General features: G+C 49.2%; 1 protein-coding gene across 7 annotated transcripts in view; it reads right to left on the reverse strand.

The window, feature by feature from the left end:
- The window catches only part of Kirrel (kirre like nephrin family adhesion molecule 1), a 96,185-nt gene that overhangs the window by 15,728 nt on the left and 63,008 nt on the right, over positions 1-17,449 (reverse strand). For all 7 annotated transcript variants that reach the window (XM_011240029.2, XM_011240028.3, XM_006501076.4 and 4 more), the window contains 2 exons: positions 3,422-3,586; positions 1,317-1,466 (listed from right to left, as the gene is read on the reverse strand). In XM_011240029.2, coding sequence (XP_011238331.1) covers positions 1,317-1,466; positions 3,422-3,586 — 315 coding nt within the window. The remainder of the gene's footprint in view (positions 1-1,316; positions 1,467-3,421; positions 3,587-17,449) is intronic.

Below are 17,449 nucleotides of genomic sequence, written 5' to 3' on the forward strand. Positions count from 1 at the left end.
GACATAACCTGAACCCAGGGGTTGGGATTCCCAGCATTCTGGAGCTCTTTTTTGTTACTAGGAGTTTCCCATATCCCCAGCCCCAAATAGGAAGGGATTTGGTATACAAACTCACTCATCTTAGCGCCTCTCTCCTTTCTCCCCACTGCAATGACTTTGTGTTAGAGGGAGGGCAAGGATGACAAGTGGAGACCAGAGGAAAGAGAAAGGGACAGAGAGTCAATACAAAGGAAAGAGAGGCTCTCAGACAGAACAGTCCAAGTAAGGAGAGAGAGAGAGAGAGAGAGAGAGAGAGAGAGAGAGAGAGAGAGAGAGAGAGAGGAGACAGAAGCACCAAGAACCATGACCACTGAGCTGCGGGGATTGTAAGACCTGAAGATGGGCCTCTGCTGCTTCCCCTTCTGTTCTGTGTGGAGGAAAGTCATCTCGTTATTCAGATGGCCCAAAGCGTGCCATGGTGACATCTACTCTGTCCCCTTGTGGGCTACCGCTGGGAGCTCAACCCCCACACCCAGCTTGTTTCTTCTGGCTCTGTTCCCCTGTTCCCTGATGTTCTAGGGAATGTCTAACAAGAGAGGAACATGCTGAGGGAAGGAGCAGCCAGGCAGGCTCGGTCGAAAGGGAAAAGGTCTGGGGTTCAGGGAGAGCAGAAAGCTGGAGAGGAACAAGCAAAGTTCTCTACACAAACCAGACTGCAAAACAAACCAGGAAAAGTATGGACTAGGTCTCCATCACCATCCTTTCTCAGGGCAGAGATCCCTGTCTGCACAGAGGCTCTGAGTCCTTAGTGTGATCTGGGCATAGGTTGGAGCACAGGATATCAAGCTTACAGAAACTACAGTACCCAGTAAAGGCTAGCATAGCACAGCCTCTTGCACACTGTATGTGCTTTTAGGTTTGTTTGTTTTACGATTTTTTTTTTTCTTTTTGAGGCAGGGTTTCTCTGTATAGCTCTGGCTCTGGCTGTGTGTGTGTGTGTTTGTGTGTGTGTGTACATGCACTTGTACCACATTATATGCATGCGCTTGCAGAAGCCAGAAGAAGGCAGTGGAATCCTCTGGAAGTAGAGTTACTAGTAGTTTTAAGCCATCGGATGTGGGTGCCAGGTACTGAACCCAGCTCTTCTGCAAGTGATTTTAACCACCTGGCCATCTTTTTAGTTGATGGCCCTAGTTGATGATGAAGTTCATGTAAGGAGTTGCTGAGAAAGAAAAACCAGGGAGAAAAGAGACATTAGGAGAAAGGCAAGGCTAGGGAAAGTTTGGGACGTTGAAGAGGGAACTGGAAAATGAGAAACCCAGCTTGGGAGTCATTACTGAGCACGGTGAGTTTGGCCCGCCGAGAGCGCAGGGCAGCCTCCGTGGCCTGGCACTCATAGGAAGCGTCATCAGACAGCTCGGCATCTGTGATCTCCAAGTTGTATTGCCCAGCATCCGCAGAGCCCACGACCCGGTACCGTGGCCAGGCTGCAGGGACAGAAAAGGGGAGACTAGAGTAAGACCAAGTCTTGAGGCCTCGCCCACTCCGCCCTCCACCCAAGACTCATTGTCTCCCCAGCTTCTCCTCACAGCAGAGCCCACATCCCTTCCAGGAGAGGTCTCCTTCCTTCTCTCTCCTGCCTACCACTGTCAGGTCAGGCTGTGAGGTACCAGACACAGACTCCATAGCTGTGGGACCGAAAAGCAGGAGGGATGATGAGGAAGAGAGAGAGAGAGAGAGAGAGAGAGAGGAGCAGACAAAAATCTGAAAAATCTGCAAAGCTGTTGGCTGGCAGATGTCTCTCATATGGATAGCAGAGGAAGAAAAGAAAAGTTAACCAGCACGGAGAGCAGAGAGAGGGCGCTGGTAAACATGGGGCATCTCAGTACTTACGGGGCGCTCTGTGTGGCTCACAAGGCCTCGCCCTCACCACACAGAGAGAATAAATAAGGTTTACTGGCTTCTTAAAGGACAATCCAAATGATATTTCTACTCCTCTCTAAGACACAGGGTGGGCCTCTGTGCCCGATCTGCCTTGCTTACAGGCTCCCGCTAACTCCCACCCAAACACCTACCGACCCCTCCCACTGCCTCCCTCTCCAGAGGCTATGGATTCCTCTGACTGCATATCTATCGACGTTGCTCTTTCTCATTTTCTCCCTCATCAACAATAGATCCGTCAAATCCATCTCCTTTCTTTATAGATTGTGCCATGCAGATTTCCTCGGCCTAGACACACAACAAATAATCTCACCACCTTCAAAAATAATAAGACCAGAAATATGTAGTCCCCCAACCCACTCGCATCATTACAGTGCCTCGTCGCTAACGATATTATCCTCAGAAAGCCCGTTCTGCCACTCGGCACAGAAGCCAAGGATGCGCTTTTAAGACAGGCAGGCTGTGACTGTTAAACCTGCTTCACAAATCAGCTAACCAAAGCAGAGCGGGTTTGCCTCAACTCATTCAGCGGGCAAGTGGCCGAGCTGTAATGAGGGCCAGGTATCTTGACTCTTTTTTTTTTCTTTTTCTTTCTTTCTTTTTTATTTGTTTTTGTTTTTGTTTTTGTTTTTTTTGAGACAGGGTTTCTCTGTATAGCTCTGGCTGTCCTGGAACTCACTTTGTAGACCAGGCTGGCCTCGAACTCAGAAATCCTCCTGCCTCTGCCTCCCAAGTGCTGGGATTAAAGGCATGCGCCACCACTGCCTGGTTGTATCTTGACTCTTTACCAAGAAGTGCTTCTAAGGGTTTCTGTGCTATCTGTGGGATATAGAGGGCTGGCGCTCTTTGTCTCCAACGGAATCTTTACGCTTTCTTCAGCACCGGCTGTATAGCTTGTGCTTAACAAATGCTTCTGGAATAATTAAACAAGAAGGTGCTTAGGCTGATGGTGTCTAAGCCGACACGGACCATGTAGGGGGCAAAGAAAAGCACGAAGCGCTCAAAAGGCAGACAGGGAAGGAAGAGATGCTGTAATTATAACTAAAACAAAAGCAAAAATAAACCAGAAAGGGCAGACAGTGCCCGAGCATACCATCTCGGGCATACAGGGGGCAGGGCAGGCTTCGCTAACCCAGCTCCTCCTGCATGACCTGTCTACAGCGCCCCACCGTGTGGGTGTGTCCCTGACTCCATCTAAAGCTCTCAATGTAAAGTCCTGTTTCCCTTGATCTCCCAGGCTGCACACCACCTTTCCTGGGCCAATTCACAATCTGAGGGAAGGAAGAGTTGGCAGGTAAGAGTGACAGACCTGAGGAGTCAGGAACAAGGAGAGGGAGCGAAGCCAGGAATCTAGGCTGAGAGCAGGGAGTAGGATTTCTGGGGGCTGGAGGCTGAGCAGCTACCACGCACCTTCCTTTCTGCTGCGCTGGGGATCAGACTCAAGGCCTTGCACATGCTAGCTTGCACTCTACTGAAGGTGCCATCCCAGCCCACTACTCACCTTTGAGGCCCTGGCCCATACCCAGGGCCAGCCCGTCCTTGGTCCACTGTACAATCCCAGAGTAGTTAAGGAGCACACACGGGAGCACCGCCCGCTGTCCGGCCACCACAGTCTGATCAGCTGGCTCCTGGCTGAAGCGAGTCTGAGTCCCGGGCAAAGCCAAAGCTAGCAGTGGGAAAGACAATGAGTGAGGAGGGTTCCTCACAGTACCCCATTCTTACCCTGCATCCTGTGCCACGTAATTCCTTTACTTCATAATCTCTGGCTCAGGGCCCCAGGTATAGGTCTAAGGTTCTGGAGGGCTTAGCAACCACAGAAATGGTTTGGCACTACTTAAACGTCTTTGGATTGGTCCTGATCCAATTTTGACCATTGACGTCCAGGGAGCAGCGCTGACCTAATGACCACCCCCACCCCCACCCTTAACGGCGGCACTAGGTTAGAGTTCAAGCCCTTGCTGTCCAGGTCCTGGGCTGTTCTCCACAACTCCTGCCTCTGCCACCTCCCCTCAGAATGTTCATGGATGACACATCCACAACAAAGGAGACTCTCAGGCCACTGTCCCTTTCTCCCCGTGCCGTGTGGGCCAACAGATGTGTTCATCTTTACCAGGACAGCATGTCTACTTGTGTGCACTGACGGTTCCTGGGCAATAGTGTACCCAAAGCCGAAGAGCCCTGAATGCAATTCATGGAACGCTGGCCCTGTTCCATGTGTTTACCCTTGACCCAAGGGCTGGGGCCCAGGGAGGGACACACTGATACATCTTGCATGCACACAGCCTCCTGCACCATGGGAGCTGAGACAGTGTGGGACTTTGTTCTGTTCTCCCTCTGGCTCCGGGAGCCACACATGGCTGCCTGGCTGGCAGCTTGGCCGGGAGCATTTGATTAGAGAACTGCAGAGTAATTGCCTTTAATTGTGGAGCCTAAATGGAGTAGGGAATTGGATTGCGGATTTCTTCTCTCTTGCTCCCACCAACGGGCTTGCTTCATCACTGGCTGGTCCCAGTGGTGCGTCAGGCCTCCTGCACACTGTGCACAGCACGGGTGTGGGCATTAGCATCCTACGATGGGCTATAGGGAAGCAGAGGGACTTTTGAGCGGGTGGCAAAGGGTTAAGTTGGAGGCTTCCTTGCCACAGCTCCAATGGGTCAGCCCAGGCAGTCAAAATAAGCTCTCTTCAAAGCTTTGACTTCTGGTTCACCTCTCCCTCCAGGTCCCTGGGTCTATAGAAGCCACAATCCAACTCCTCCCAAACCTAGCCTCTCTATTCCTCCTCTCCATTTCAAGACCTCCCTCCCACTCAGCAGAGAGGCTTCTCCCAGTTCTTGTTCTGGGATCAAACCCAGGGTGCTCTACCACTGAGCAACACCCCAGCCCGGAGTCCCTAGTCAACCCACTCCTTTCTTTTCTCCCCTTCTTTCCAAATGTGGTCCCACATTCGCCTTTCTGGAAGGTCCTCCTAGGCTGCGTCCATAGCCCCTGTGCAGGCATAGCTTGTCCCACCACTGAGCCTCGCTGTGGCAGCTCTAGCGACAGGATTTCCTGTCCAAAGCCGTCAGGGATTATGTCCCTGTTTTTGTCCTCGGGAGGTAGCTTGTTGGTGGAAGCGTTTGCCCTATCTGTTCCACTAGAATGGAACTTCTCCTCATTTTGGGTCTCCTGGAATCTGGTGGCCAGAATAGGACACAGGGGCAGGCTCTGTCCTTGGTTAAGTGAGACAATGAATGACTTTGGATCTGAGTGGGGCCAGGATGTTAGAAAAAAAAAGGTCCTTTTTTGAGTGTGTGTGTGTGTGTGTGTGTGTGTGTGTGTGTGTGTAAATGGCTCCCCAATTCTGTAGAACTGGCACCCCATCCTGTCTCTTAAAGAAGAAGAAGAAGATTAGGCCCATCCACATCTCCAGAGACAAGGTAGCAGGTGTTGAGATCCGGGAGGAAGGCTTGGTCAGGTGAACAGCTAGTGTTATCAAGTCAAGCATTTGCATATATGATTAGTTAAATTTATTCATATCCTTGCACGTTCTTGAGTGCAGCTATGTGCTACAAACTCTGTGCTCCTGTTTCTGTTCCTCACGGACCCTAGAGTCCAAGTCAAGGGCTTGTGAGAGGCATGGCCTGTGAACTTGGATCAGAGTCTGGTTGATATTTATAGCTTTTCTACATGAAGCCTGAGTGATGGTCTCTTACTGGCATCCCCAGAAGGCGGTGGGCAGCTGGCTGGGTGTTTATTTGCAATGAGGTCAATGGGCCTTTGGTGGGATGGCGGTGGGACACACCTGGAAAACATGGATCTCGCTGAGGTGAGAAACAGACAGACCTGACCTGGCGCTTCCTTATCTGGTCCTCTGCTTGCTCACTGCGAGATGACAAGTCTGGGCGAGTCTGCCAAGCAACCTTCCTACTCAAAGGCTGGGAGAATCAGCTTAGGAGAAGACTCAAGCTTTCCAAGGTCTCTCTGCATCACTTCCCAACCGAGTGGCCCTGGCCAAGCCACCCTCCGAACCTCACATCCTTACATGAGAATGATAATGTCTCCTCCCCGAGCTTCTGTGAAATCAAATGTGGTGCAGTGGATGCCAGGCCTACGAAAGGCTTTTGCCCGTACCTACTAAATAGCTGTGAACACTATTTACCCCTGAACAGCTGGACAATCAGAGGTACACACTAGAGACTCTTCCAGAAACCCAAGAAGGAGTGACAGAGGATGGTGTCTGCTTCTCTGTGACGTTTGAAGTAAAATCTTTTTTCTTCTTTTTAAATTTAGCCCCAGTGGAAGCAATTTAGTCTCAAAATGGAATGGAAGCAATGACCGGCAAAGTCCGACGATGAAGGAAATGTGGGGGAGGGGTGTTCCTCCAAATTTGAATCCACAGGAAGACCACTTTCTGTACCAAAGTCACAGGCAGTATTTGGTGTCCCCAAACAACTCTGCAGCCAAGACAGCATATGGGGGGGGGGTGGAAGAGAGAGAGAGAGAGAGAGAGAGAGAGAGAGAGAGAGAGAGAGAGAGCACAGATGTCATGGGTAGTACTTAAATCAACTTTTGACTAGAGAAAACTATAAGCCTGACCTAACTTTATTCTACTCTCTAAACTCTAGATAAAGTAGGTGTTTAGGTCACTCTTCCTGTCTTCATGAAGATCCCTGGAAAACACCACTCTCTCCTTTGGGATTCAAAGAGTCGCCTCTTCTTCTGGGATGCCTCCCATGGCTGTCTTACATTACTTAGGAACCAATCTATTGGCTTCTTTTCTCCGCTATAGTAGGACCACACTGCCCAGCTCACCCATCTCAGCACAGCCCAGGGGCTCATTTTTTAGTCTGGATTCTGTGGCTCACAGCCCTAAGCTACATCCCTTGGCATGGGGCCTGACTGCCTGGCACATAAAGGTGCTCTAAGCATGTCCAATCTTGCAGAACTTCTTCAGGAAAAGGCAGGGCACTATCTCCCCCTCCCCATACAGCCCTGCCCCATCCAAAGGAGACTGAAGCAGGCAGGATGCAGAAGGAGCAGCGTTCTCCCCTGGGGGAGGAGGAACTCTGAAACGTGGGGTACAGAGCAGAGCTGGGAAGGATAGGGAGATGGTCTAGAAGGTTCTGATGCAGAGGGTGAAAGGAAGTGTGACCATGGGAGAGAAAGCCCAGGAAGACTGTGAGCAGGAAACGTGGAAGTGACCTAAGGGTGTCGGTGTCTTTTAGTGTCAAGAAGGTACCAATAACCTAGAATACGTGACCTAGCAAGTGGCACATCACAACTCAGGCACACCTCCGATGTCCTGTGCACTTGAGCTACAGGCTAAGCCTAGTGGAGCCTGCTCAGAACTGAGAGGGAACTCACAGTCCCATCTACATGTCTGGGCCCATGCACATGTCTGAATCCATGTCCAGGAACAGCAGCCATATAGTACAGCAACACAGAGAAAGAACCAGAAAGGGCCTGCCCACAGACAGATGAGCACAGACCAGCCTCTCGCTAGCATCAACACAACAGCCTCCCGCTGGCTTCCGATGGTGTTTTAAGGTGCATTCCCACTTTGATCCTGCTCCCTCCCAGACTTCAGACTCCAGCACAGATGAGGTGAAGCAGCTACAAAGACAGATCGTCACACACATCATGTGCACACACGTAAGCACACATGCATGCCCATGTGCATACACACACACACACACACACACACACACACACACACACATACACGAAGGAATGTTAACAGAGGTACTGAGACAAGCACTGAGAAAAATAGACATCCACTCAAAGGCAGAGGAGCCAAGGAACAAGGAAAGACCCCCTAAGACAAAGATGTCTGTAGAGTCATAAAGGGGCCAAGGTAGACAGGGATGCAGAGGAGAGCTACAGATCAGGAAGGATCAAGCGCGGAGAGGCTCAGGGTCCACAGACCAGACGTAAGGTCGGCTCAGCCTTGTCTTCAGAACAAGGTACCTAGAAAGGACCCACTGTCTGAACAACCTTTCCCTCCTACCTCCACAGGGATTTCTGGAGACTCAGCTTGGGTTTTTCCCCTCAGGGCAACAGTGAACAGGGCTAATAAAGACAGATTCACGCTGGAGAGGGAAGGGAACCAGAGGGACCCTATAGAACTTGGGAGAGCAGCAGAATCCTGCAGAGCTCTGTGTTCCCTGCCAACCTAGAAAGAGAGTGGGAGCTAGAGCCCTGCTCCCCCCACCTCACCCCCACCCCCGCCCCTTCTTCCTTCCCCGCACCACCAGCTAGACACAAAGCTCTTGTAGCCTCAGACTCGGGGTTGCTCCTCCCCTAATTCTCTCACAGCGTTGTCTGGGCGTCTGGGTAGAGCACATACCACAACCTGCCGTGGATTAAAAATTACTCATGTGTGTTTTGTCTCCCCACTCTCCTGGGAGCCTCTGAGAATGGAGGCTTTGATTTACCATTTCTGTTCATTCAGTTCCAGCAATGCTCCACAATAATAAATACCTCCAATTATAAAATGCTGATTGCGTGCCACACTGATGCCTCACAGACGTTGTTTCTAACATTATAACCCGCTACACAGTGGTAGTTATTACCTGCATTTTAAAGAAAGGGGAATTGTAGTCTGGCAGATATGAGGGACAAACAGGCTGGCTCCAGCGTCTCCACTCTTGGTACCGTCACACTCCAGGAATATCCAGTCTTGTAAATGAATTGGATTTAGGCACTGGCAGCCTTGGGTCCTGCCCATCTGCCATCGCTGGCCTCTACTTTACAGCCTAGCCTTCCATCTCCACCCTGCTTCCCTCTTGGACGGACAGTAAAACTCAGGTCTGGGGTTTGGCCCCACAGTCCTCAGTCCTTGCCTTGTGTGTTACGATCAACACGGGGAAGCTTGGTGTGAATGTGTGAAGGGAATAATGGGTGGTACCCAAGGCCTGAACATCTTTCCCGAGACCAAGAGTTTCAATGACAAACAAAATATCAGTCTTTGAGCCACCAATGGCTGCCAGCAGGAATGTGGTGAGTGGGGGAGAGGGGATGTTGGTAAATGACCTGCTGCTGTACTAAGACTTACTGGTACTGTTTAACCAAGCTCGAGGACACCAAAACCCAAGGATACAGGAATACTTAGCACTCGTAAGAAACCACAGCTCAGAGACACCAGGAAGCTTCCCTTGATCACGCATATGTTAAGGCTGGGACAAAGACACCCCCACCCTCACCCCAAGGAATCGAAGCTCTCCCTGTCCCAGGCCTGTTGTCCTCTCCTGGGGCCTCCCTGGGCCAGACACCCCCTCTTGATGGTATCCCCTCATCTAGTACATTCTTTCCCCTTCATCATGACCCAGGCCTGTCCTTTAGCCCACTTCTCCATTATCATTAGAGCATTGGGGGCCAGAGCCAGGCTAGTCTTTGTTTATGAACAAATTTCCAATCTCCTTTTCTGCTGAGCCTAGCAAGGACAAAGGGGTCAAATCTCTTTTTGTTGTTGCTTTTTTTTTTCCTGGCACAGGGCATTGAACCCAAGTACTCATGCATGCCAGGCAAAGCTCTGCCACTGAACTACATCTCCAACCCTCAAACTGTACTTATGACAAAGTAGGAATTGGTCTCAAATCTATGATATGATAAACATATTTATAATCTCTCAGTGATAAACATCTTACGATCACTCATGGAGAGAAACAAGCAAGCACGTGTGTTCACTTTCCCGCCCACGTGAACACCCCTTCTGCATCCTTGCATGTGAGGACACATCTGTCTGTGCCCATGGGCACCAGTCTGCTCCGTGTTCTGGACCACATGCCCCAGTGGTCATGTTCCCAAAGCCTAGCCTGACAGGACCAGAACCAGAGAGAGTGGAGCCAAGCCCAGGGAAGCCAGAGAGCTAAGCAGCAGAAGAGAGGGATGGCGGAGGGTGAGCCCCGTCTCCCTGGATTTATCAAAGAGCAATAATGAAGCCCCTGGGCCGAAGCAGTTCCTGAGCTCATCACTCCAGACCACGCTACTGTTCAAGGGAAAGCCTTTGATTCACACTGACAGCTTTCAGATGGAACTAAATCTCTCCACTCTACTATCCCTCCCTCTCCTGCCTTCCCTCTCCTCATCCTGACTGGACTTCCTTCCCCACCCCAGCCATTCACTCAATGTAACCACCACAGAGCCTTTCACAGTGGATTCTCTGAGAAAAGAGGATTTCAAGTCTCTGGGATGGGCCAGCAAAGAAGGAAGGCGCAAAGAAAGAAAGGTTTGTTCTTGTGATGGAGGAGAAGGTCATTGACAAGGCTGAGGCAGGTCAGAGGCAGGGCAGATAACGGAAAAGAGCAGAAGGCCGGGTTGGACACCCTCAGACTGGAAGTTCCTGGGAAAGAGAAGCTCTGTGTCAGCTCAGCTGAGCGGACGGGAAGAATCTAGGTTTGTTGTTGCTGCTCTGTGTTGAGCCCCGCCTGGGGTGCCTAAAATTTTAAAATGGGTATAAGTGCCTTGAGGAGCTCTGACAGATGAAGGCTTCACTTTGGGAGTCAGAGAACTTATGGACAGGTGCTATGTGTAGACAGTGACGTGCACAAACAATAGACCCCACCCCCAGACTCATGTCTGAATACTCAGTACTATTGCAACCTCTACTGTTTTGCCCACAGACAACCCCCCCAGCCTCACCTCCCCCTCCGAGTACAAAACCTCGGGTGATAGGGGCCTCAAATGCCCTCTTCACTACCTTCCTCCTTCCAAGCCATTCTCCTTCACCACAACCTGTGTGGCCACAGAACCCCATGTCTATCTCCAAAGCTGTGGTAGAGAGAACAGCCAAGGGGAACTTTTTCCAGGCACCAGATGGGATTTTGCAAATGGCCACAGCCTGGCCTGTTTCCATGCATTGGAGCAGACTACAGAGGCTGGCTGGTATTTGCTGTGATGGGAAGGGAGGTTTATGGGTCTGGACCAGCAGATCAGTCTCCCAAAGAGACAGGAAGAGAGCCCTGGAATACTAGAGGGCAGAATGGGGATGAAGGACAGGCTCCACACACTGTTGCTAGAGAGAAAGGCAGAAAACCCACGGACCAGAAGTTGAAGAGGTGTGGGTGGATCTGGTCTTGGCTTTGTCATCAACCTGGTGTCACTGTGGAGAAGACGCACCACTCCTTTGGGCAATAGCTTCTTTAGGTGTAACAGGAAGGGACTGAGTAATTTGTCCATAGGAGTCTCCTGACTCTGAGGTTCTAAGAGTCTATTATGCCTGCCTCTTGTTAGCCATGCCTTGAGGATATACCTTTAGACTACAGGGAGCCTGTAACTGGGCCTAGACTAGTGTTTCCTGCACAGCAAAATATAGGGGACAGCTGTGGGTTTGTGACAACAGGCCAGTGGCAGAGAAGACCCAAATGGGGTACCCCTCCTGGGCGGCAGAGGCATTCCTTGTTTTCCACTGTAAGGACATCCCATTAGAGCTCTTATATCCCCTCCAACAGTGAATCAAATAAGGAGAGTGAACAGGCAAGCATGGAGCATTGAGGCCATTTGCTAGCTTGGACCAACTCTCAGGGACACTGCCCTTCAAATGAAAAAGGTTGGCAGGTGTGGCTAGAAACACTCCCACCTGTCCCATATTGGCCTCCAGACCCTAGGTACCTGGGCCAGACCTGATCTGACAGCTCTATGCAGATATGATCTGGCAGGAGGCCATAATGGTGTTTTATAGAACATACAATGGTATGGACAGCCAAGTGGGGTTGGCTGTAGCAAGTACAACAGGCAGAAGCAGAAAGGGGCCGGCAGGGCTCCGTGTCTGGTTCTGTTAAAAACAAAAAAAACAAAACAACAACAACAACAACAAAAACACCTGAATTTCCACTTGGCTTCAGTGGGCAAGGGAAGGGAGGGAGGGAGAAGAGGCTGGTGGCAAGCAAGGACCCAACTCAGATAGGAGACAGGCAAAGAAGAAAGTGGGAGAGAGAAGAGGGGGAACTGAAACAAAGACAGAAAGCAAGAGATGGGGGGAAATAGGCAGGGATAGAAGGAGACCTCTGCTCCCCACCCCATCTGGGCCACGAAGGCAGGAGGAGCTGGAATGAACTAGAAAAATTATTAAAACTCAGGCAGTGGATTAGTTAGTCTGTAGAGTACTTGTGCATAGATACATGGAAGTCCCCAGGACCATATAAAATCTGGCATGGTGGTATATGTCCATATTCCTAGAATTCGGGATATAGAGGAAGGGCAACCAAGATCTCAAGGCCAGCATCAGCTACGTAACAAGTTCGAGGCCAGCCTGGGCTACATGAGAATATGTCAGGAAAAAACAATAACATCAGGTAGGGAAGAATGGAGCTGATGTGACACTATGTTACAAAAGAGAAAAAAGAACATAAGGACAGAAAAGGGCAAGAGAGAAAAATAAGTCAGAAATAGAGCCCTGAACATACATGGCCCCTGGGGTGGATCCAAAAATAAAAAGCCCAGGTCCCTGAGGCCATTTGCCAGAAAAAGAAAGAAAATAACGGAAGAGCCACGGCCTGAAGGTTAGGACTGGAAAGGGCACTGGTAAAATCCAGCCCAAACCCCTTTATTTTGAAGAAATAAACAGACAGGGGGTGTGGGAATCATGGGGCACGGGGGTGGGGGTGGGGGAATCTCCAAATCCCCTGTGGTTTAGGAGCTAGGCTCCCAATTACAGAGTCCCCTTTCTAGAGCTGGGGACACCGTGGTATGCTTGTCCCCGTGCTAATGCAAGATGAGGCTGGAGAATCTGGTTGGAGGCACCGACGTACTAAAATAAGGCCAACTGTCAGGTTAAACAATGCGAACCGAGTCTCAAGAACCAAGTACTGAAGACTCGGTACAGGGGAGAAGGAGAAGGGAGATGGCGGCAGAGACGCCGTAAAGCGGAAGCAGGAGACTGCTGGAGATGGAAGCCAAAGACAGAGGCGTGAAGGCAGATGGCACGGCTCTAGGCTCACCATTCCTTGTCCTCAGCCGAAGGTTTTGATGTCTTAGGTCAAAGAAAAGGAGTGAAGTTTTTGAGACTTGGCGCGACTTTTGAGAAGATTATACAGGAGAGGAGAGAGAGGTGCACCACCGTATCTGAGGCAGTTGAGGAAGCCCCTGACTTGCAGGGTTCAAACCTGGCACCCTCCTACAAAGGTATGCGGGAGGCTATAAGCCTGGCTCTCCGACATCTCTACCTCATTTCCTGCCCCTGCCTCGGTTTATACATCCTCTCCTGTTGTAACGGCATGGTCTCTCTTCCATGGAAGCTGTTTCCTCCAGTGCGCGGGCTCACCAAGTGCAGGTTCTGCTCTGAAAGCCACCTTCTACCTGTTTGAATGGTCTTAGTTACTGCTGCTCTTAACTTTTAGCCTAAGTAGAGTCAGAATGCTACCCCAGTCCCCCTCACAGGCTTGAGGCCTAGGAAGAAATGTGGGCTAGGTCCTGCCACAGAGGTTTTCTGGAGCTTTTAGTAACATTCTCCAGAAAAAAAAAGTCTTAATTCAGAGGTCTGGAAAGGTCTAGACATCAATAAGACGTTTTCCTTGTCTTAGGCACTGAAAAGGCCAGAATTAAATCCAGGTCTCAGGACGCTGTGCTAGCATTCCTGAGGCTGCGTCTCTGTTTCTGAGTTTAATGAGAGTTATTAGATTCCCACTCCCTGACCCCCACCCCCACCCCCACCCCCACCCCCACCCCACCCCGGCAGTTCTAATATCCTAGAATCTGCAGTTCATCATTACTGGTGCCCTTTGCAGGTGTCTCTAGACCTCTAAGAGCAGCCATTCTTAACCCGTTGGTCACAACCATTGGAAAACACATATTTCTGATGGTCCGAGGAGCCCCCAACCATAAATTTATTTTCATTGCTACTTCATAACTGTAATTTTGCTCCTGAGCAATGTCTCAGTCCCTAACTAAGACCATTGAAAATATGTGTTTCCAATGGTTGCAACCCATTGGTTGAGAGCTGCTGTTTTTACAGGGATCGTCTGAGTCTATGATCAACCAACAGAGGAGGGCATGGGTCTTAAGTACATGAGCTCTCTTCACCTGAATAAGGTTGAGTGTAGATGTACTGTGCACGCTTACAACCTGGGTGTGACCTAAGACTCTATGACTGTACTTCTACAGATACGGAAACCCATGACTGTAGGTCCTGAGGAGCAGAACGTTCTAGTTCATGAGAGCTTTCTGAATTCTTTTTTCTTTCTTTGGAGACAAGATCTCACTCAACTTCCCTGGTGAGCCTTGAACTTTGAGTCTTCCACCTTCAATTCCCAAGAAGCTGGGATCACAGACCTGTGCCACCACGGCTAGCAGAGCAAGCTTTCTGAAAGCAGCGTCCTGCCATAACTAGAGGTCTATGACGAAGCAGGACGCCCATCTCTCATTGGAGTTCCAGAGAACTCCGAGTATATTTATGAGCTCTGCCTTCTTTTTTCTTTAGATACACACCCATCAAATACTCAATCATGATAGCTCAATCAAGGTAGATCTGAAATTTAAAGGGAAGAAAACATAAGTGTCGGGACTTGAACATCATCAAGTCTCACCTTGACTTACACCTATGCCCCTTCTGTATTTTGTTCTGGGTTCATGTTCAGAAGACAAGATAGAAATTTGCTCAGAGTAGCAGATATAATCTTATTCACTCCTGAAATGACTAGCCTTGCACACCATGGTTTTTCAGTAGATGCTTATCTTCATTAATGATTATCTCAATTAGATAGACATTTACTCATGTAGCAAGTATTTATTGAGGGCCTATTACCTACCAGGCACTGTCCTAGATTCTGGGTACAAAGACAGACTTGATAGATCTGTCTTCACACACTAGATATCCCTGAGTATCCAGACACTATATTGTAAAGGAGCAGAATGGAGAAAGGCCTGGGGTTAGAGGAAGAATCCAGGAACACTACTGGATAATGATGCTGGACACTGAGGGAGGGGCAGGAGGTATAGTAACATCCAGGAGAGAAGGGAGAACAAAAGGTTCTCTTAGGACAGTAGGCTGGGCAGCAGTGAGCAGTTTGGAAAGCTCATCCATTTAGGATCCTAGAAATAGTTTAGTCTGGCTACTGTGTCCTGGAAGCCAGGCCTTGGGATGGGCATACTAGAGAAATGGGAAGTTGTCCTTGCCACACACACACACCTTTATGGAGACTTCCGTTAAGATAATCATGCAGAAAGTACCCATCAAAGTTCTAAGATCTACACACCCGTGCTTACAGGGTTATAGAAGAAACCACACTACTGTTAACTAAACCCACCCACACTCATCATCTAACCAGTTGGTTAGTTACTACAGTTTAACACTGACACTGGCAGAACTGTTTAGCCATTTACTGGTAATCACCTCCTCTAGCTCCCCTGTGAATGTGATAGCAAGGACAACTTCTCATTTCTCTAGCATGCCCGTCCCATACACACTGAATGGATAAATGAAGCTAATTTTGTTTAATGTATGACCTGACCTGTTCCTCCTTTGGGGCAAGGCTCACACTTGTTAGACCTCCTATAACTGTAGACCCTTTCTGTACAAACATAGTTTGGACATAGGTGGCCATGCACAGCACCAGTAGCATTCAATAAATCCACAGATGCTGATAAGAATGGCATTATACTTTGAAGAAGAGGACTTCAGCAGTCAGAGAACTAGGGATGGGATGGGATGGGCATTTCGGATAAGGGACAGCATGAGCTAAGATATGGAGGTATACGTACAGTGAACAGTTGCAAGTGCCCAGGATTTGGGCCCATAAAATAACTGAAATCAAGATCAGGCATCTCTAGACATGTAACACTTTCTCTTTCTCAGTATCTACTATCTAAACACTTTTGTGCTGTTGAAGGAAGATGGTGGAAGGAAGGAAGGAAGGAAGGAAGGAAGGAAGGAAGGAAGGGGAAGGGAAGGAAGGAAGGAAGGAAGGAAGGAAGAAAGAAAGAAAGAAAGAAAGAAAGAAAGAAAGAAAGAAAGAAAGAAAGGAAGAAAGAAAGGAAGGAAAGAGAAGGAAGAAGGGAAGGAGGGAGAGAAGGAGGGAGGGAGAAAAGAGAAAAGGAGGGAGGGAGGAAAGAAGGGGTCCAGATTCAGAGTGATGTGCCAACATAGTAAGGTTTGGACCAGGTTTGAGAAGACTCAGAAGAGACAGTGTGTGTGTGTGTGTGTGTGTGTGTGTGTGTGTGTGTGTGTGTGTGTGTGAGAGAGAGAGAGAGAGAGAGAGAGAGAGAGAGAGAGAGAGAGAGAGTCTGTGTGTGCATGTATGTTCTGGTCTGCATTTACAATTTAGGTAAACACATATATTGTGTATACACACATGTACACCACACACTGATATGCCTTCACCAAAAGGGAAATTACAGAACCTTCTTCCTAAATAAAACCAAGGCACAGTAAGCTTTTCCAATTAATCTCCATTAAAAAGATTTCCCACAAAGGCGCTTCCAGAAGCCCCAAGCTGAGGTTATCTGGATCAATCTTGTGTAAAGTGAAAGCATTGCCAACCGGCTGTGGAATTGATCCATCTAACTATTCCTTCTACACATATAAGAGGCAGGGAATGCTAATCTGCTGCAGGGAGCTGAGGGACCCTGGAGTCGGGTCTCTAAAACCAACCACTGTAGACCAGGGACCCAGTATGGCAGCACTCAAGAGGTGGCAGCAGCCTGCACAGAGGAGGGAAGGCTCAGAGATGGGGGGATGACTCTAAGCAGGGAGCCACATGGGGAACTTTCTGTATTTGTTCCTGATATTTCTCCCTCTGTCTGCTTCAGTTCGCTTGTTAAATGGGACACACATGTCCCAAGGGCAAAGGTAAATTAAGAAGGCTAAAATAATTGATCTTACCACATGATGGGGACATGGGGACAACTAATCATGGACATGTGGCAAGCGTCATCAATCTGAGACTGCTTGTGTTCTAAACCTGGAGTTCCAAGGAGCTTCTACTTCATAGAAGGTTTCAGACAGGAGCCTGATGGGGCCTATGGCTGAGAAGATGCAGACACAAGCCTCATAGCATCCTCCAGGAAGCAGCCTACTTCTTCCTTCACATCTGTTCTCTGCATCTCTGATTCTTTCCTACTAATTTTTTTTTTGATAACCCCCTGTTGTCCCAGGAAAGGAAGATCTCTTCTTCCTCCACCCTCATAGTCGGTGGTCCCCACAATAACCTAGTGGTTTTTGATTTAGCGACCCCACTCTCCATGTTGAGAGGCTTCTTTGACTGCTTGTGACAGGCATCTCACAACAAATTTAGCATCATATTTCCTGGATAAGGCAATATTCTCTTTGAATTGTCTCTTGATTGGGGGAACGTGGGGGCAGTGTATTCCAACAAACAGCCCATGTTGATCCTGACATCAGAGTCAATTGAGCTCACAACCCTCCGTGGATGGGTAGGTGGGTTAACACAAGGGAGGTGAAGATCTCACAGGATCTCAGCATGGTTCTGAGAAGAAGGGAAGGGCTAAGGAGGGTGATTAGATGCCTCTCTAATCCAGGCTCTCAGTGGGTGGATTGCAGAGTTTTCTGAAATGGAAGGTAGAAAGGGTATGGCTTTTGCTCAGAGAGTTCTGGATC

Source organism: Mus musculus, chromosome 3 (assembly GCF_000001635.26).
Source record: "Mus musculus strain C57BL/6J chromosome 3, GRCm38.p6 C57BL/6J".
In the NCBI taxonomy this organism is placed as follows: domain Eukaryota; kingdom Metazoa; phylum Chordata; class Mammalia; order Rodentia; family Muridae; genus Mus; species Mus musculus.